Raw genomic sequence first — 22,406 nt, forward strand, 5'->3', positions numbered from 1 at the left:
GGGGTCGGCCGTTCAACCTTATTAAATGTTCAGCATATTAATGGATGACTGGACGGTGGCTTTTTTCTTTTCATCATAGATTTCTTTGTAGCAAGCAAGCATATCTTCACCCCACTGTTAACTTTTAAGAATCGTTCGCTGTCAGGAATCTATCTTCTCAAACCTTGCCATTGCTGATGCAATTTCACGAAATGCTACTGCCATCTCTCTCTCTCTCTCTCTCTCTCTCTCTCTCTCTCTCTCTCTCTCTCTCTCTCTCTCTCTCTCTCTGGTGATGAAGCGTCTCGGCTCCTCATTTGGTTCATCTTGAGCTTCATCAGCATTTTCTTCTTTCACTATCGCTGCCTGCAAGTCAATAAATTCATTAGATAATTTTTTCTCCTCTTCCTCTAACTCCTCCATGACTTTGGCATCAACCCCCAACTGAAGTAGCTCTGCAACCTTTACAATCTTATCTGTAAACTCTTCATATGATTTGTCTTTTTCAAATCCTTCGAAGCCTTTTAAGTTTTGTCAGCATATTTTATTCCATGCACCATTTAAACAACTTTTACTAATTTCCACCCAGGCCTTATTAATGTTTAAGATGGCATGGTAAATATTGTAAGATTTCCAAAAGTCTCTTAACATAAAATTTTTCTCACCGTCTACCGTAGACAATGCCTGAGTAAATGTTGTGCGTAAATAGTATGCTTTTAAATTTGAAATAACACCCTGATCCATAGGTTGAATGAGTAGAGTCATGTTTGGCGGTAGAAATATGACTCATGTTCGAATTGAAATCAGCTAGATGTGTAGGATGTCCAGGTAAAAAAAAGTAAAGTGCAGCCATTATCAACCCACTACAGGATGGAAGCCTCCTTCAACAATTCATGTTGAGGGAAATGGACCATAATCTGCCACGCTGGTCCCGTGCGGGTTGGCAGATCGACTGTATTCAGCAGTCAGGGGCTTGAACCCCGGTCAACTCAAAGAGCGTGTGCTACTGCACTCCCGCTCCTGCCCACTCGGCTACAATATCCAGGAGCATTAGAAGCAAAATCTTGAAAGGAACGTCGTTGTCTTTACAATATTTTTCAACCTCGGGAATGAAGCAGCATTTAAACTAATTCTCAAAGAGAGATATTGTTATCCATGCTCTCTGGTTCGATCAGAAATGCACAGGTACACAAGCAGTGGTTTTAAGCTGTAATCTCCCACTGCATTAGTCCCAAGCAAGAGTGGCACTATCTTTTGATGCCTTGAAACCTGGCATTGCATTTTCCTCTTTAGCAATGAATGTTCGATCTGGCATTTTTTCCCAATACAGAGCAGTTTCATGAACGTTAAAAATTTGCTGCGCTGAATAATTTTTTCGCCTTCATCAATAATTTTTTCCAACGCATCACAAAATTTCTCTGCAGCTGCAGGATCAGCACTGGTGACTTCACTGCAAGTCAATAAATTCGTTAGATAATTTTTTCTCCTCTTCCTTTAACTCCTCCATGAGGAGTTAGAGGAAACCTAGAGTTGTGGAAACCAGCATGATGCTTGAACCTAAACCACCTGTTGTTGCCACGAATCTGCCTTGGGGTTCAATGTACTTATCCTTAATATCTTTATAAATACTTGTTGCTTTTGCTTGAATGGTCATTAGACTCAGGGGCACTTGCTTCTGAACCTGATTTTCCATCCATATTATTAACAGCTGTTCCATCTTCGATAACTGAATGCTGTTTTGTGATCGCTGTTGATCTTAAATGTGTTGATCCTTTGACATATTTTTTTATACATGCACTGTCCTTTAAAATAGTATTCACTGTTGAAGCAGTGTGGTCTAATTTCCTTGCAACAGATGAAAAACGTTGTCCTGCTTCGTACTTCTTAATCATTTTCATCTTCACTTCTAAATCAATTTTGTTTCGTTTTCTAGTACTGCACTTTCCGTTGGTCCCTTTCCCTTCATCATTGTAATACGTAAATAGGAATGAAGAGAAGTTTCTGAAAATTTGTTTTTTATATGATTGAAGATTTCAGTGATGGGAAACACATTTCACCATAATAGCGTAAAAACACACAATTGCAGTTATTGGTATTATTGCAAATGCAATAAGATCAAATTTACTACCCGTTTATAATTAGATGCACTAACAGAAAAACCCAATAAACCGGAAAGTGCAAATTGTTTTTATTGCTTTATGGTCGTGACCTCCAGAAACGTGCTTTAGAAAAGTATCACAAAGGCGTTCAAAATTGATTCTTATAACGGGAACATATGATAACAATGAAAGTGGAGTGCAATTTCCATCATAAATATGATCTTTTAGAGAGATAAATATCTTAGTAATATAGTGAAATTTTCAACTTCCGAGGACCTGGAACGAATTACAAAAAAAAAAAAAAAAAAACAATGTGTTATTGGGTTCACATTATGATATTTTAACAATACCTCCATTTTTTCCTACGGGATGCAAAATATGTTTCCACGATTTTTTTAAGTTTGCACCGGCCGGCAAAAACTACATAGTCGAATTTCTGTACTACGTATTACATGTTCTAATACCTCTTGTGCTGGGTTCTTATATATAAAAAAATTGTTTCATCATTTGCATCTGAAGCAGATGTAACTGAGTAGTTAAATGTACATGCTTTGAATAAACTTATTCAAACAGTATGTTATTTTTTAAAATTTCGACCGAGCAACCTAATTTCTCAATTTTTATGTGGTGTGGTGAACTTCACTTCTCATTCACCACACCTATTGCTACATTGAAAAATAGGTAGCCACTTAGGTTCTATATAATAGCTATATAACTAAAAGTATTAATAATAGGAAATTCTATAGTTACAGGTAATGATTATATGGAAGTTGAGATAGCTCAATAATCCAGGTCCTTTACTTTTTTTGGAACAGTCCTTTGCGCAAATCTAATGTGGATCAATTATACAGTGTGGTATTAGGCTGAAAAGTATAATTTATTATACCGACTTAACAGCACATGCGAATTGAGTCAATCCCTAAGAGCTTTCAAAGTGTTTGATAAACATAGAAAGAATAGTCCAAATTTACTGAGGAACTTATTACATTCAAATAAAACTATATAAAAATTTTTGGTGATACAAAACCACCACAGTAAACCATAAAAAACTATTTACAGTCACTCCGCTGCAAAATTACTCCTGGAATTTTTCAGGCTACTTGGCAAAATAGCACAACAATTGTGATAAGCCCTGTGTGAAAGGCAATCTTGTAATTTGACTAGCATCAGCTCTCTACATCATTTACTGCTTCACATGACAAAAGTATCTTCTTTCATGTTCCCATGGAGAGCAAGGGAACTTATGTAAATACAGTCAGTTGTGCTTTAACGCACATTTTAGCAACACAAATTTGCTCCAACACGAATGATATTTTAGGGAACAATAAGAGTATAACACGGTTTTCGTGTTGGCTCATGCAAGTAACACCAGGTGAACACAAAACCCAGCACCAAGCTGAACGTAGCGACCACGCAGCAATACATACAAGTTCACGACACTAACAAAATGTCAAATGTGTGAGAGCTATATTTCCCATTTACTGTAGTTGTATTGGTCAGAGACACACTGTTGTCATTTGCTGTATTCACAAGATAACAGGTGATGCTGTTATCATGTGAATAAACTAGGCTGACTCATGTTTTCAGGAGCTCACATTTTTCTGTTCGAACAGAAATTTCATGAGGCACGATAGTGTGAGCAGAGGAGCATATTTTTGGAGATCACTACCATAAAACAATAAAAACGATTTGCAGTTCCCAGTTTAATGAGCTTTTCTGCTAGTGCAATCTATTATAAACAGGTAGTAAACTTTGATTTATTGCATTTGCGATAATACCGATAGCTGGAATTTTGTGGGTTTTTATGTTATTATGGTGAAATCTTCGATCGTATAAAAACGTATATAAATTTTTAGAATCTTCTCTTCATTCCTATTTAAGCTTCCTAAGTTTTTTACTCTCTATCTCACTTGTGCGTGCCGTGATCATCATTACTGATTGCTTATCTTTTTTACTGTTTTAAATTTTACAATAAAAAAAAAAAAAGTCAGTGAACAGAAATATTAATTAAGCTATGTACGTAAGAATACATAGTCTCCGGCTAATACACAGTATCTTGTCAAGGTAAAATGCTATATTTACTGTAATATTTATTTATTTATTAGAAATTTAAGATGTTTAAACCAGTGTTAGCAATTTTATTGGGTTTCTAACTTTTTTACTTACCAGACTGAACATGTTTTTTGAGTGCTCTGCCCCATCCCTATTTATCCCATAAACTGTGTTGTTTTTAATGTACAAAATACCATAATGTGGAGATTTTTAGGAACATTTGTACCATATTATAGCAGAACTGACTTATTTAAAAAAACTTGATATAACAGCTTCTTTCTCACAACTATAACACATATATGCTGTATATGCTTATAAAGCATATTGTTACAGCTGTTTTGAGAGTTGCGTATTTAAAAATTTCATTAAAAATAACTACCATAGATATGCAATATATATTCTAAAAGACTATTCTTTATTAAAAGGAAAAATTCAATCGAAAATATTTGTTTTTGCCTTTAAAGTTAAGGTATGAAAATTAGCAAAAAAATCCACCGTTCTTAGAAATTATATTGAAAAAAAAAAAAAGAAGCTGTTTTTGATATGAAAATAATATTGTATTTAGAATCCATGAAGTTTCTTGTAATTAGTGAGAAAAAAAAATATGAACAGGAAATACTGAAAAATGGCTGCAATTTAAAGTTTAAAATTTGGAGATTGCCTCAATCCCCACAGCTTAATGGCATTCACACTAATGGTGGGTTAAATTGATAGGATAAATTAATATGATTGAGAAGCAGTAGGTTATAGTACAATGAAAAACCAATGAATTACTCTTAGTGTAAGGAATCTCGGGTTAAGGATGTGGGGTGGGAATAGAATGGATGCAGGTTTTAGGTAAACCAACTGATTTTGTAAAATGCCAAAGCTTTTGCTGTACCAAAAAAAAAAAAAAAAATAATAATAAAATATAAAACAAAACTTCTTACCACAAAGGGTCTTTCATCTATAAATGCTGATGTAAAGTAGTTGCTCAATATATTTGCAGCATTACCTGAGTCATCTTTACAATATACAATTACCATTGTATATTGTAAAGATTTATTTCTTCATTATTTCTAGATTTATTTATTTCTTCATTCTTTCTAGATTTATTTATTTCTTCATTTATTTATTTCTTCATTTCTTTCTAGATTTATTTATTTATTCCAATCTGATATATTGTTTTCTTGTTTGTATTCACATAAGTGAATAATTCCTCATCCCTGCTCTTTGTTCTTTGATAGCGATTTCTTGTACTCAGCCTTTGCCAACTTAACATTTTCAGTGATACTATTACAGATCAACTTATAGTTGTCAAACTTTAGTACATTTCATTGATCTCTAACTGACTCATGCCATCTTCTGCACTATAAGAAATGGCAATCTCTGTCGTTATCCATCTGGACATCCTCCTCTTCATGCTATATTTTTTTAATGTTATGTATGTATGCTTCTGTGACTATTACTTTAAAGATATTCCATAATTCTAATGTATTAGCCCTGAACTTTAGTACATTTCCTTCTGCTGCCTGTCAGCCATAAAATCATTTTAATCTTCATAGTCCTCTTTTCTGAAATAAAATTCAGGTTCTTTACCTCTAACAACTTCAATATGGAACAGAGGAACAGCTGCTCTGAATCTCCAACTCCCAAAGGCGAGAAAATGCACAATTCGGAATCCTACTCAATCTTGACGATTCATGAGCTCAAGGCAAGTCTTGCCACCCCAAACAACAATATTAATAAAGAATTCAGAAACCTTAACAAGAGCCTAATAGACCTGTCACGCTTGGTTGGCCCACTGCAGGATGCACGCTTTAACTCCTACCAAGCAGGAAAGGATAGTGAAAGAAGAAAAAACAAGGAGCAAATGTCGGCTGAACGAATCAGTAACCAACCCTGGGCAACACTCAGTTTAAATCAAGCGTGAACTCACAAATAAAGAGTAAGGTGTATTCACATAAAGGAACCAATACTGAGTACATCCACAACCGTAATAAAAATTCTGCTTCAACCCAAACTCACAATGAGGCTTCATCACTGACCATCAACAAGCAAACTCATACTGCCTCTGATATAACCCTAGGGGCCATCCCAAAGAGCAGGAATAACCCAGAATCTGCAAACAAAGCCATCAAATCTGACCCCAGGTACATTTCTCAGAATTATGCTCCCTCTTCTCATCCACTGAAGAATCTGAAACATGCTTCTCAAAGCGAGAACTCTGTACAATCTGCTACTGCATTGCTCACTCACTCCAGTCAATCAACAACCCCAACGCCAAAGGGTCCTATTAACCAACCCAGATCCAATAAGGCAAAGGATGATCATTCGAAACCTAAACACACCAGTGACACTCCTGATGATGGATTTCTGAATATATCTAAAAAAAAAAAAAAAAGTCAAATTCACTGAAAGGGGAAAGGAGAATGGGATAGGTGATGAAATGAAACCTCACCAGGTCAAGGTCTTTACTGATCATGGATCTTTCAACAAGCCCAATGGTAGCAAAATAAAATTCATTGGAAAGGGTGATAGAGGGAATCTTTTAGTTGTTCCTAAAAAGATTTGCTGGCATGTCTCCAGGTTGGCACTCACCATGGAGGAGGCTGACCTTGAATGCTACTTAAAGAAAAAAAAATTAACGTTAACATTTCAGCTGAGAAAATTAAATCACTTCATCCCGAAATATACTCCTGCTTTAAAATCAGCTTTGATCAAAAGGATGTAGAACTAATTAAACCTAAACAACTTCACTGGGGGGGGGGGGGGGTTTACAGTTCAGCTCTTTAGATTCAGAAAACACTATAAAGACAACAAACTTATTACACATAATACCTTCTACAATAAAAATGGCCTGGGAAAGGCTGAAAGCAACCGCATTAAATAGCAATCAATTAATAATAATACTCACGGCAGATACAAAGAGAAAAGAATTTTTATAAATATATACCTCCAAAACTGTAGAAGCATCATTGAAGGGAGCAATACGGCCTTAGTCGCCAATGCTCCTAAAAACCAAATAACAAACAACAATGGCATCATTGAAAAGCTCAATAAACTTAAAACAGAGGTTAGCCACTCTGACTTTGATATTTGGGTCCTTACGGAGACCTGGCTAACCCTGACATTTATTAATCAGTCCAGACTAGATTTTGAACAGGCTAAGAGTAGAAAACCTGCTTCTTGCCCTAATGGTAGCCGAGCATTCTGGTCTCTTGCCAAAGCTATTGGCTGCAACTTTTGCCCATCTCTGCTCCCAACCTCTGTCAAAACCAGATGGTTCTATTGTCACTTAAGCCAAGGATAAAGCTGACCTACTAGCATCCCATTTTCCTTCCAACTTATGTATTAATGATTTTGGTAAAACACCTCCCACAGGAGGCATTCAATGCCTCCTGTGGTCTTCTGTCAAAAGGATTTTGATGAATCTTGATGCTAAGAAAGCTGCAGGTCCTGATGGTATTTCTCCACTTGTTCTCAAAACCTGTGCTCCTGAACTTGCTCCTGTTCTTTGCTGCATTTTTTCACTTTCTTATTTCAATGGTGTTTTTCCTTCTGCTTGGAAATTTGCTCATATCCAGCGAGTTCCTAAAACGGGTGACAAATCCTTCCCATCCAATTATCATCCAATTGCAATTACATCTACTCTTTCTAAAGTAATGGAGAAATCAATTAACCGCTAAATCTTAAACTACCTAGTAACCTTCCGTCTGACCAACGATTGTCGGTGTTGATCCAGTGGTGATATTCTGCCTTATGTTTCCCATTTATGAACAAATTCAATGGAAAAGTTCGGTGAAACACAAGAAGTTGCTCTTGACATCTCAAAGGCATTCGATCATGTTTGGTATAAAGGTCTTCTAAACAAGCTTCCATCTCATGGTTTGCCAACTGTTTTTTGTAATTATCCAGTTTTCTCTCTGATCGCTCACTGAGGGTGATGGTAGATGGCTCTCTGTCTTCTAACTTCTTCCATTGACTGGAAATCCTACCCATAGTTTTGCCGACGATAGCACATTGCATTGCACTTCCCATTTTGAGAAACCTTGCTCTGCTCAATCAGCTTCAACTTCTCGAATATCTGATAGCAATTTGTTAAATGTCGATCCTCTAGTAGTTCTCCAGTGTGGCAACGACAACTTAGTTAATTTCAATCCTTCTAAAACTCAGTCTTGTCTTCTATCCTGCAAAAAGGATTCTTCTGTTCCTATGGAATTCAATTCAATGGTGACATGATATCTTTAGTGACACTCCGATTTCTAGGCAAGATGATATATCTCTTTTGGGGATCACTCTGACTTCTAATCTGTCTTGGCACAAGCACATTACAAATATTGCTTTCTCTGCATTTAAACAACTTGGTTTCCTCTTTCGCTCTCGGCATTACTTTTCTTTCAAACAGCTGTTCACTCTGTACAAATTTGGAATATTGTTCCCACATCTGGGGTGGTGCTCCCAAAACCTCTCTCAGACTTCTAGATTCCATTCAGAAGAACAGTGCCCATGGAAATATCTGTCTCTCCACTTGCTGTCTCATAGATAGTACTGTATATGAGACAGCAAGTGGAGAGACGAATATTTTCTACAGATATTTCCATGGGCACTGTTCTTCTGAATTGGCTTCGATAATTCCCGCTCTCTCTCTCTTTCAAAAGAATCCAAACACGTGCCACCACAAGCCAACATCCATTTACTGTCGATCTTCAAACTCACAGAACCAACTTTTCATATTCCTTGTTTATTCATTTAACTGCCGTTTTCTGGAACAATCTTCCTTCATGCGTATTTCCTGAAAATTACAGTCTACAGAAGTTCAAGTCTAATGTCAACAAATATCTTCTTTCATCTTCTCAACCTCCAACCCAAGCATGGTACTAAGTACTATAGGTTCTAATACCTCTCATGTTTGGGGTTTTCATAAAAAAAAAAAAAAGAAAAAAACAAGCAAACCTTTGGATTTATTGGAAGACTTTTCAACAGCAGCACATTAGAGAATCAAAAAGAGGAAGTAATATCCGTGATCTGATTATCAGCAGTGATTATTCATGCATTAATTATCTGCAGATAAAAAAACAACTAGTTAGTAGTGACCACAGTGTACTGAGATAGGATTTACTTAAAGTTATAATTACCATCAAAAAGGAAAGGGAACAGTTAATGTTTTGTAAAGGTGACTACAGTGGTCTGAGACAGTTTTTAAATTCTATACAAAAGGGATCAACTGATGAGTTACCATTATAAATGGAAAGCATTCACATACTAACCAGGTTTTATACCAACTTAAAAATCCTGTTCAAAGTTTAGACCTAAATGGATGTCAGTTGAATTTATGAGACTTGTGGCAGAGAAGAAAAATGCACTGGATGCATATAAAAATCAGGCAACACAGAAGCCTACACAACAGCAGACATAAATTAATCTGTAATCAAGTCGCAGAGGAGATTAGGCAAGCGAGAAAGGATTTCTCGCAGATTACAAGAAATTCTTAGCAAAGAAAAACAGCAGACTTCTTTACTTTAAACACTAGAAGGAAGAGAGATGAATTAAATTGGTCTCCTTTATATCAATGGTTCGACTGTTGATGATCTTGCTCAGGATTCTGACAAACTGAATGAATATTTTCATTTACATATGCGTAATTCTAATTCTTTAGGGAGAAAGTGGATGCCCAAAGTTTATTAAACTCTAACAGGGAGCTAAATGATTTTGTAATAACTGAGAGGAAGGTGGAAGAGAAATTGAAGTTAAACATAAGAAAGGCACCTGGAACAGATGGGATCTATCCAATTATATCAATATAATCCCAATTATATTAAAAGTTTAAATCATCAAACAAAATTTATTGGCATCGTACCATGCTAGGTTTCATGCACTGTTCACATGATCAAGGACAATCTGAGCCAATCACAGATAATACATCAGTTTTGCAACAGATGGATCAGGGGGTAATAGCCACTTTAAAGCTATTACCACCTATGGCAAACATTTATAGAAATGGTAAAAGCTTTAGACGAGTCCAACATTACAATGAGAGAATATTGACGATTGTTTGATGATTGTCAATTGTCTAAATGAAGTGTGCCGTAAACTTCTCCCAGATTTCATGCATGATTTCAGAGGATTCGAGCCACAACAGAATGTTGTAGAAAACATTAGCAGGCTGGCACAAGAGGCAGAGTTAGAAAAAGTTACAGTTGAAGATGTAACTGAGCTCTTGAAAAGTCATGCACAGACTCTTTCAAATGAACATCTTGAAGCAAACAGCAGGAGGAAGAGAAAGAAGATGCTCCTCTAAAAATTATGAAGACCAGTGATCTTCAACTGATTCTTGCAAGTGTAGAGTCCCTCATTAATGAGCTCTGTGACATTGATCACCACTGGCAGAGGAGTGCCACAGTTAAAAGGGGTGTCATATCAACCCTGACCTGTTATTTTGAAATTCTCAAAGAAAGGCGGAAGAAATTCAGGCAATCAACACTTGCTTCTTTCTTCAAAAAAGGCAATCTCCTCACACAGTGCCTTCAACAGAAGATCCTCAACCAGGACCTTCAAAAACCAATTAAAAATTTGGCATCACGCCAAATTTGCTTTTCACTGTCAAAATGTTTTGTAATTTATTTTTTACATGTAACCGTATTTATATAGATTAAAAATAAAACACTTTTTTTAATTAAAAAAGTTTATTTCTGAACTTTAAATACTTCAGCAGTATTGAAAAGGGTAGGTAAAATTTTTGGTGCCCAGAACCTAACCCTGTGATTTTCCATTAACTCCATTATATAAAGGGTTCCATTTGCTGCTGTCCCCCCCCATGAACCTAACCCCGGTGTAAATCAAGGGCTACCTGTACTTGCATTTCAGTAAATGCTTTTGATATTATCGCACATATAAGACTGCTGTACAAATAGGAGCAGTGGCACTATGGGCAAATTTGCTGCTGTGGTTAAAGCGATGGCTGAGTGGTAATCAACGGACGCTGAGCTTCATGGACTAATGTTATTAGCAGTGTTCAGACCTTTTTCAATATCATTGATAAAGGCACATCATGCTTAATGTCCACATTTTGCAGATGATACAAAAGGTTGGCAGGGTGAGTAATGACAGTATGCTACTGTAACAGGATCTAGAAAAATTAGGAAAATGGGCTCAGAAATGGCAATTAAAGTTGAACACTGACAAATGCAAGGTGCTACATATGGATAGCAGTAATCCCAGAGTAACATATCAACTGTGTGATAAAACACTCAGGGAAGGGGAAAATGAAAAAGGTTATGGTTTAATTGTGCAGCTGATATGAAGTTCTGGGAGCAGGGCAGACAGACTGAACAGGAATTTTGCTAGCAAGGATAAGGAAGTGATTATTCCACTGTATAAAGCAATGGTCAAGCTGCATCTTTAGTACTGCATACAGGTCAGGAGGCTTCATTTTAGGAAGGATGTAGAGATGTTGCAGTGGATACACAGAAAGGTAACGAGCTTGGTGAGGGGAACAAAGGGGTGCTCTTACCAAGAAAAGCTTAAGTTTCAAGACTATGCACCTGCAAAGTGATTGGCTCTGAATGGATTGGGCAAGCTCAATGCTGATGCAATTCTTCCACTTCCTCGGACTATGTACATGAGGGGGGCATATACTGGACAGTTACAGAACAGATGTGTGGAAGTTTGCCTTTAGCCAGTGTGTGGTTGACTGGTGCAATAAACTCCCATCTGTTGTGTAAGTTGATAGCTTAAATAAATTCCAGGAAGAACTAGACAAATTATTGGAGGGAATGGATAAGTGAAATGGGAAGTGTTTTTTTGATGATGCTGTATAAGCTTGCTTTCTTGCATCACTTGCCAGATAATAGAAGATTACTAATGGTAATCTTCTGTTATCTATTGAAGTGGGCATGTGGCAGGAACCTTCAATACTGCTTGTTTGTTTGTGGATTCATGGGTGCATTAGCAGCTATAGAACACCACAATTATAGTATAAGAATGTCACTTATTAGATGAGTGGTAATAAATAACCTGATGTCTGTTATCTTTTTCTGTTTCAACAATTGTCAGTCCATTGTTGGATGAAAGTATCTTCCATGTTTCTTCATGCTTGTCTAGACACTTCAGCTCCCATCTACCACACTCCAATAATTTTCTAGATTTTATTTCTCCATTGTATTCTAGAGCTTCCTCTCCTCTTCCTTGTTTACTAATGTTTGCTAGTTTACTATATTCTTTACTCCTTGTTTACTTAATTAACTATTTCTAGTATATACTGATTAGTTTAAGGAAGGACAATACATTAGCAGCTTGATGAGCTTTATTAACCAGTGATGAAATATTAATCATACGATGTTTTTGTGAGAGATGTCACCATTTCATAAATCAGGGTCACTGATAAATAATAACACATGCATAAATAATGGTGCAGTATTAGGAAAATACTCCTTTTCTTCAGTGTGCCCTCTTTTAAGTTAAACTCAAGAAGAAAAAAAATTTTTAGATTTCAAAATGTCCTGTCTGGTTAAGTTGAGTTAAACTAAACACACAGGTTGAGCAGTATTTTCTGAAAAGACATGTGGACAATCCTACGTGGAAGCATCTCTGCAGGTTAGAACAATACATGGTATTGACCTTGTAAGTAAACTGCCAGTACCTGACAGTTTACTTACAAGGTCGGTGTACAAGGCCTTTCCCTTCTCACAGATCAAGTGCTCTGTCACAGTATCACCTGCTAGTTGATTCTTGTTTATCCACACCAAAAGCAACTTTTCTACATCTTCCAGAATATGTGGCCGTTGCTTTGATATTCTCGTGACTCCTTTTGCTACATCTAGTCCCCTTAGTTCTTCTTTCTTCTATAATACTGTGCAAATCATTGACGTAGACTTGTTATAAAATCTTGCGATGGCGGCCACCTTCATACCTTGTTCGTGCTTCCTGATGATTTCCTTCTTAACTTCTACCGTAATCATCTCCTTCTTACCGCCTTCCTTTTCAACCCTTTTTTTCATTGGGGCCATTTCCGTAGTGTACAGTTAATAAAGAACAGTCACTACATTTGAACACAAAATAAAAAAAAATGTTTTACGCACATACACGTGGTCACAACGCTAACACGAATGTTGACCAGAGTGTTGACCGTATACGAATGAGGTATGCCGACTGAGATCGAGCATGCAAAACGATTACCCACAATCCTGATCAGCATGTGATCACGTGATGCTTGGCAGACAATTTTTAGGGAATAAAGCACAATTACAAAATGAGGAGGCACGCTTGATACACATAAACAAAGCTGCACGTGTGTAGCAACTGAATAAACAACACCGTAAAGGCAGAGATACACTATTAACAAACACCTCACATTTTACTAAAGCACATTTCTAGGGGTTACTACCATAAAACAATTTCCAGTTGTGTTCCTGCTAGTGGAATCTGTTATAAACTGGATCTATTTGCATTTGTGATTATACTGATAGTAAACTCGATCTATCTGCATTTGCGATTATACTGATAGCTGGAATTGTGTTGGTTTTTACGTTATTATGGTGAAATGTGTTTCCCTTCACTGATATAAAAAACATAAATACATTTTCAGAATCTTCTCTTCATTCCTATCGTGTTGCATTCGGTTGGGGCGATTCTGCATTCGACTGCCATTTCTTGTAAACACAAAGGCGAATCGTGCATAAGCGAATTCAGTTTGTGTTATATAAGATATCGTCCCCCTATTTATAAATCGTGTAGTGTAAACACGTGTTATACAAGGACTGACTGTACTCGTATTGCAAGACCTCGCTTGTTTATCAAGTTAGAATTTATTAAAAATTTTTGCTCGTCTTGCAAAACACTCGCAGACCAAGTTACTCGCAATCCAAGGTACCATTATATACAGAAAGTTCCCAAATACTAGTTCTCTGTATTCAAGCTTGGATCTGATTACTCTGTATTCAAGCTTCAATCTGATTTGTATAATCAGAATAGAATGAGGCAATCAGCTGGCCACTTAGTGAATGATAGAACTCTTAGTATGTTCAACTGTTTCATGCAGGCAGTTCTCAAAACAGAGACTACACAAATCCAACAAATTACTGCAATATTGTTCTAACCAACTGTTTGGCAAAAACAATGGAAAGAATCATTAATTCCCAACTGACATGGTTTCTAGAGACTGAAAACATTCTGAGTCAAAGTAAGCATGGTTTTTGGAAGAGCAGGTTGGCATTTTATTTCATTATCAATGCTGAAGCAAATACCCAGAATGCTTCTTCAGAAATGGGCATTTAGCCACAGTATATCTTGATATTAAAAGAGCCTTTGATACAACTTGGTAATATGGAATTCTATAAGACTTGCATAAATCTGGTCTTAGGGGACACTCATGAAATTTATTCAGAACATATTTTCAATCAGTGCACAAAACTGGATTAGAAAAGTGTGTTTATATCTTTGATGAAAAAAAAAAAAACAAAAAAAACTTTTTTTTTTTTTTTGACCAATGTTGTTAGAGGGGATGGACAAAAAAAAAAAATGTGGGGTGGTTTTAAGTAATTGTTTTATTAAAAAGAATTAAAATGGCAATGTATTTAATAATATACACATGTACAACTAAGACTTTCACAAAATTTACTTACGCTTTAATCATATTGCCCAAAGAATGATCCTCTTTGTTCACTGTAAATATAGCAGCATTGGGAACTTTGGTATCTTTCTCAATAGTAATTCTAGAAGTGATGAAAAAAAGTAAAAAAATTTAAGCAGCTGTAATACAAACTATGCAAGGTAGGTTCGACACAAACCCATTCAAGGGTACTTGTCCATCTGTTCTGCAAATTCACAAAAGTTCACCAAGCACAAAATAATTTGCGCAAAGTTTCTTATGCTGCTGGTGAAACAAATCAAATACATTCTGTTGCAATTCAGCATTCCATTCCCTTTTTTTTTTTGTCAGAAGGCTGAAGATAAGAAAATTGCAGAGAGAGAGAGATATATGAAATATAAGGGAAATGCAAGGGAATCTGCTATTTCTTCCACACAGAAGTCTTGATTTGGTTCACTACATGTGGGTGAGTGGTGGACAATAATTTATCCTGCTAAGGCATAACAAGACAATGATTGATAACAGGTTTGTTGAAACTACCCTGTAATTCCAAATAATGAATATAAGACTTAGTTCTAGATTGGAATTTATACCTAGATAAAAAAAAAAAAAAATGATAAAAATTAATCTTATCTATGATGTATTCAGTATTCTAAGTTTACTAACATTAATTATGGCCTGATAACTCCTAATTACTGTCTTACTAACCTAATATTAAAAATAGGAAGAGCTTTTTTTTAACGCACCTCACTACCTGTTTCTTTCAGGTAAGCTATTTATTTTAGATGCATTTTAAAAGAGTACTTGCTATTTTTAATATTAGACTACTCTGAGTTCAAAAATTATGCTAAAGAAAATGCTTTGGTCATGCTTCATGGTCTACTTTGCATTGATTCATATTTCATGAGAATGAGATATGAATTAATTTTACTACAATACAGAATGAAGGTCCCTGAAGTACTTGTCTTCAGGGACTTGAACTTTATGTACCATATTATCTACAAAATATAACCTTAAGTACCAAATATCTAAAATGCAGTATGAGCAAGTGTTCTCTCACTCTTGCCATTCACCTCGGATAGCAGTACCTGAACTTTTCACTATCTCCTTGATGCTCACCCGAAATGTATGTCTTTTCTTCAGGTACTGATTATGAAAAAAAAAAAAAAAAAAAAAATCTAAGCGTCAAGGACAAGCATCATCCAGGACCCAAAAACTATCAATGCCGGGATGTGGAAATGGATTAATGATTAAATGTTTACATGAAGCTCAGAACATATAGGTAACCTGTTTTCATGTCATCAAAACTCGGAGTTTCTCCAAAAAATGAGGCAAACCATTTTATCTCTTTCTCATATTCTTTTAACTCAGCAATGAACTTGTAAAAACAATCAACCTGCACCTACAGTTCATCAAGCTAACGTAACTTTTTTGTTGTTGTTAGCTTGATGTTACCTCGATTAAATTATTATCGTTTAAATAATAATGATAAACTACTATTCAAAACTTAATAAGGGAATTCCCGACCCCTAGCACTGTAAAAAAAAAAAACATGTCAATAGTTCTGAATTTCCTGGATTCTAATAAAAAAATATTGCATTCATTGACACATCATGCGCGCTTGGAGTAGGATATAACGAATATTTTTCATGTAACCTTGCCTACCTCCTGAATTTTGAGCTTGGTGTAGCTGTATTACTGGTTGATACAAAACTGGCAATATTATATTGGCAACAACAAATTATATTTTCATTAAAACTTACTTTTTTTCCCCGTCGAAGAGCAAAAATGATTCAAATGCTGGCGGTGCATTCATCCTGACAGTATACTTGTATGTATTGATATGCTTACTACTCTGCGATATGCATTATTAGAGGGATTAAACGTGAAACTACGTAACTTGCTGTTTGTTGAAGTGCTTAGTTTTGATTGGTAGGTTATTATAATACGTCACTAAACGTATCCTTTGCGTTTGCGCTTTTATCAATCACGTGACTTAATGTACTGCCACAAGTGTGAATTTGATAGCTTCGGAATACAGATGTTCAAAAAAAAAAACAATAAATAAAATAAAATGCCAGGAGTCATGAGGTCACTTTTCTTTGTTTTCAAGTTGTGTTTTTGACGATTTGATTTTTTTCGAAGTAATTCTAGGAGTTGAAGGCGAGGCGGCTGGGGGAAAGTCATTTCTGTTGATGTGCATTTATCAATGTTAAACTTCAGTTGCCACCTCTCAATCTGCCCAATTTTTTTAGAACCTGTTGCAGAAGCATACTGTTAGGTACAACAATGCCAACCTTCGTACATCTGCAAACTTGGATTTTAAGCCTGATCTGGAAAGCTTTTGGTACTGTTGCTGCAGGAAAGCTTTTGATACTGTTGCATATGGAAGACTGCTGTAGAAATTGGAGCAGTATGGCATTAAGGGCAAGTTGCTGCAATGGATAACGGGATGGTTGAATGGGAGATGACAGAGAGTGGCAATAAATGGACACTGCTGTACGTAGATTAATTTTATTATTGGAGTACTCCAGGTTTCGGTGCTGAGTCCACTGTTGTTTTGTGTATTTATCAATGATATTGGTGAAGGTATACCATGCTTAATGTCCAAGTATGCAGACGATATAGAGATTAGCAGAGTTGTTAACGACAATAAAGACAGTATGCTATTGCAACAGGATCTAGAAAAGTTAGGCAGTTGGCTGAGAAGTGGCAAATGAAGTTTAACAAATTATGAATTATGATATTAGGGTACCCTGTAAATGATAACATCTACCTACCCATATTTATGTGTCCTCTGGTCGATTTGCCTGTTTGCTGGACGAAAAAAACCTCAGTTTCTGGGGGTGAGGGGAAACTTGATATCTACTCCTGAAACCAACTAACCCAGCCACAACTAACTCAGTGAAAAAAGCCCACTAAAGTTCCTCGCATCATCGATGGGATTCGAACCGGAGCCTTTTCTACCCGGTGTGGGGAGGACAGTGACAAAAACACTGTGCTACCACGCAGAACTGAAGTTTAACATTGACAAATGGGTAGCGGTAACCCAAGAGAAACGTACCAACCGTGTGGTACTATATTCAGGGAGGTGGCGAATGAAAAAGACCTGGGGTAATTGTGCAGTCAGATATGAAATTCTCTGAGCAGTGCAGACGGGCTGCCAGAGCAGGTCATGGAGTTTTGTCAATGATATATAGGAATTCTGCTAGCAGAGACAAGAAGGTAATTATCCCCTTGTATAAAGCAATAGTCAGGCCACACCTTGAGTATTGCGTACAGGTCTGTAAGTTGCAGCATCTGGAGACTAGGCACCAGTGAGGTGATCTGATTGAGGTGTATATGGCCTTGAATGGTTTCAGCAGGCTCAATGCTGATGGGATACTTTCTTGCTTGGATACTTGCTGAGATTAAGAACCTGAGTGAGCATAGATTCAAATTGAGGAAAGACAGTTTTAGGATAGATGTGCAGAAGTTTGCTTTTAGCTAGCGGGTAGTTGATTGGTGGAACAGACTTTCATCTGTTGTTGTGGAAGTTGAGAGCTTAAATAAATTTAAGGCTGAACTAGACAAACATTTCGAGTGACTGGATAGGTGAAATGGAATGTGTTTTTTTTTTTTTTTTTTTTGGCTGATGATATATACGCTTGCTTTCTTTTATCATATGCCTCAACTAATGCTAATACCTTCATCAATATCATTGATAAATACAGAAAATAACAGTGAGCCCAACACCTGGGGGACTCCACAACATTAGTCCACGAAGAGCAGTGACTCTCCGTCTTCTCCCATTCAACCATCCCTTTAGCCATAGCTGCAACTTGCCCAATTTGCTACTATCAACAAATTGGGCAAGTTGGATCAGTTGTTGAAGATGTCGTAGAAAAGGTGCTCCCAAGTGCATTCGTATTGCAATTGCGTTTGCAACGACATTCCATTGCGTTCTAGGACTGATGAAGGGCCCGATGTATATTTTCCATTCATTTTCCAAATTTTGTACCAGACAGCTTTAGTGCTTGTCGACTGGGAAATAGTAGAATTTCCCAGTCGGATTTTTTTTTTTTTTTTTTCTGAAACTGTGCGTTTTCTATTCCACCAAGGTCCAGGAAATGGGGGAACCGAGACATTTTTGAAAATGTAGTTGCAGCTGCATGGACTGTTTTGTGTGATGTACGCTACTGCTTCGTTGATAGGCTGCTATCTGATTGCAGTGATATTAAATACTGATAGATATTGAAAGACAATCCAGACAACCTGATTAGCCTCCACCTCGGCACCCTAAAAGCAAGGTAAGTAGGGTGGTGATCATAGGTGTGTCATCATATGGATCTCCTCTACCTACTAAGTAGGTGAAGGGAATAGAGAAGGGGATGATATAGAAAGATAAATAGCAGAAATGTAATGGTAGATGTATGGAAAAAGGTGTTAGTTCCCATATTTGGGAAGGAGAGGCCATTTTCAGTGAGCATGTGCAGTATGACATCCTACATAATCAGATCATCAAGGTCTGTTTTGGGGATGTCAGTCCCAGGCAGCAAATAAATCGAACAGACTGTTAATAAAAACCCAACCGTAAGGTGAATTGCCATCCCCTTCCTAGTTAGTGGAAAACGGCACAGGTTGGAATAGGGCTGTTTGCCCACGAGGATGGCAACTCCTCCATGGGTAGGTCCGTCCCCATTTCTGCCCTTATGTATCATGGTAGTATCATGAAAGGAAGGGTTTTCATTTACCTTCAAATATGTCTCCTGCATGCAAAAGCAAACAAACTGATTTGTGCTTTTCAGGAGGACGTTTGTTGTTGTCAGAGCCTATCAATAGGATCCCACGACAAATCCACTATAGGAATTTAGACATTATTTTGATTTGACTGGTCCATCAGGCAATTTCTGAAGTGCGGAGGGCTTACTTTTCTTAGTCTTGGAGTTATCTCTTTTGGGGAAGTATGGACGCTGCTCTATATCCATTTCCTCCTCTGCAAAGAACTCCAAGACAGAATCATCTGGCACCTTCTCCACGACATACATTTCTTTTTTTTTTTTTTTTTTTTTTGGGAACTAGGGTGGTATTTCAGTCTTCGTATCCTTTTCTCCAGCAAATTCTTTTTGTTACTGCTAGAGCATTAGGAGGAACCGATTGGGAGTGCAACTGATTGATCTTTCTGTGGGTTTTTGTGAGCTTAACAGGTAGCGTACGATGTGTTTGAATTGGTGGTATAATTATTTCTGTTTGGTAATGGAACATCTCCCAGCTACCTTTTGAGAGTAGGTAGGTTACTCTATGTTCAAGGGTTTCAACGCTTTTCTTGCCTCCTGATATGATATGTTCAGCTCTGCCTTAAATTCTTGAATTTCTTTTTGTTCTTTCCACCTCTGGCATGCTCGCGAGTAAGCAGGATGCTCTCTTTGGAAGTTAATACATGTTGGCTTTGGAGTTGAACATGTAGTTTCGTGGTAATTTGCAGCACATCGAGCGCTACAAGTGCTCCATGGCAAGTCATTTGGGCGTATCGGTATTTTTGAACTTAAAGCATCGTAAAGGAATTGGGACATATGGACGCACCAGACAATTAATATAACCAGCTTTGATCTCATTAGAAAACGGTGAATTAAATGTCAAGATGATATTTCTGATGGGAAAAAGTTCCTTATCACTACGCATGAATATTTCTTTTGCAGCTATCACTCCTTGGGGTTTTAATTCAGAATACATTTCCTCTTCCGACACATCAATGGGATCCCATACTGTGATGACACCATGGGATGATGATGTTGTTATGGTTGTAATTGGGTTTTCGCAGCATCAGCAACTAAGGCCATATTGCTTTGTATATACTGTCTGTAAATTGGGTGTGTTCTGTGGTCGATTTTCTGTTTGCTGGATGAAAAACCCGAGTTTCCGGGAGAAAAAACATTCTACCCTCGCTTGAGATTGACTAACTCAGCTACGTTGTGAAAATTCCTCTACGTTGTGAAAAAAACCGACGGGATTCGAACTTGGTTCCTTTCCGCCTGGTGTGAGGAGGGCGGCAATTCTACAACTGTGCTACCCATGAGGGCACCCCCACCATGGGATGAGTCAGTGTCTTTTGGGGAGAGGGAAGATTACTGTGATCAGCATTCTTCCCATAGGTATAGCTCAGAGCTGTTCTGAATGTTTTTCACTTCTGGTCTTTGAAAAAATGTTGCCTGAGCAAAGCTGTTTGACAGTTTTAGGAGAGCCTGCCAACCCTTCTGGATAAAGAAGGGTGAAATTTTTCCTAAAGACTTTTCACTAATAGAGTGGTAACTAGGTCTTGGATCTGATTTAACTTCTGGTTTCTGTCTTTTAGCGGAAGCATTATCTGGGTCAACATTCACGTTTGCAGATACAAACCAAGATGGTGCTCCTCACGATTTCTTTCCCGAAGAAATTACTTTATCAGTATTCATGGAGATTTTGTTTTGGTTCAGTGGCTGTGCTCCACACCTACCACAGAGCCCATATGGGAAGCTCACTACCCGGCAAGCAATAAATGTGCTTGGGAGTGGGACACTAGGGCTACCCAGACACTATACCATCACCGTCGCGAGTCTGAATCCTATCCCTCGGACAGAATGCCCAGTTTATCAATGCCATGCCCCTACAATGCGGGTAGGGGCATGGCATTGACAAACTGTTGATCCCTGCAGGAGAACCCAATAGCCGATTTATCCCGGACGAGCCATTCAGGACCACTCGTTCTTGTCGAAGCATGGGCCAGAGTGGTGTGTTAAAGCTGGGCCCCTCAACCTCCAGGATTTCCCTTTCCGAATTTCCACGGATTACAGCGCACGACAAACATGTCGGATTCCCATGGTGTTAACTTAGAACCTAGGCTGTGGGCATTGGATTCTAGTGATGCTAACTGAAAGATGAGCAGTGCCACAGGAGGTCTCCTCGCTACGTACAGTGCCCACGTCGAGGGCTGTATATATGGCAGGGTTGCCAAAGGCTGTTTAGGACGGCATAATACAACAATTAAATATATCACACTTCTTACTCTTACACTCAAACTTGTAACCTTTCCATACAAATGTTTATTTCCGTTTTATACTTTAAATTCAAAATTTTCTTTTTCTCTTTTCTTTTACTCAAATTTCCTCAGCGGGTGCCACAAATTCTATATCATTCCATGTCATTTAGAAGAAGAATTCTTTATTATATACAGAAAGCACATTGCTGTATACAACTCCCTTCACGGCTACAAGCCAGGGGTTGCATTTGTAATATCTATTCTTTAGGATTCATCAATCATGGTGGTAGTTAACCGATCTCGGGCAGAAGGAGAGGGGTTTGTTCCTCTCATGGATTCTTCCAGGTTTTTTTTGGCCTTCACAGCATGAAAACCTCCGAACGTCCATGTGTACATTCAGAGGGCACGTGACTCCTATTAGTTGCACAATATAGAAAGGGGTGTGAAGTGGAGGATGACTGTGAAAAGGAAGAGGATGACTATGAAAAAGAAGAGAACTCGAAACCTATGCACAGCTGCGGTTATGAGCTAATCGTGTCATAAATTACTATTTAATAAAATAGAAAACAATTAATTTATAAATATAAAAAAATATAAATTAATTAAAAAAATAATTTATATTTAAATTAAACATATAAGCAACGCAGCAATTTCTAATTTACTGGATTATAAATTGTGGCATAGCAAGGGTAGGGTCAGCAGGTACATTACTTGT

General features: G+C 37.3%; 1 protein-coding gene across 1 annotated transcript in view; it reads right to left on the reverse strand.

The window, feature by feature from the left end:
- Polr2J (DNA-directed RNA polymerase II subunit RPB11) overlaps positions 1–16,559 on the reverse strand; it is a 63,670-nt gene extending 47,111 nt beyond the window's left edge. Inside the window, exons 1-2 of the mRNA XM_090387172.1 lie at positions 16,461–16,559; positions 14,732–14,821 (exon numbers count right to left, since the gene is read on the reverse strand). Of these exons, the coding sequence (XP_090243298.1) occupies positions 14,732–14,821; positions 16,461–16,513 (143 nt within the window). The 5' untranslated portion in view covers positions 16,514–16,559. The remainder of the gene's footprint in view (positions 1–14,731; positions 14,822–16,460) is intronic.
- Between the last annotated feature and the right edge of the window lie 5,847 nt (positions 16,560–22,406).

Source organism: Mastigoproctus giganteus, chromosome 13, assembly GCF_048544385.1.
Source record: "Mastigoproctus giganteus isolate SK-2022 chromosome 13, ASM4854438v1, whole genome shotgun sequence".
NCBI classification, from domain to species: Eukaryota; Metazoa; Arthropoda; class Arachnida; order Uropygi; family Thelyphonidae; genus Mastigoproctus; species Mastigoproctus giganteus.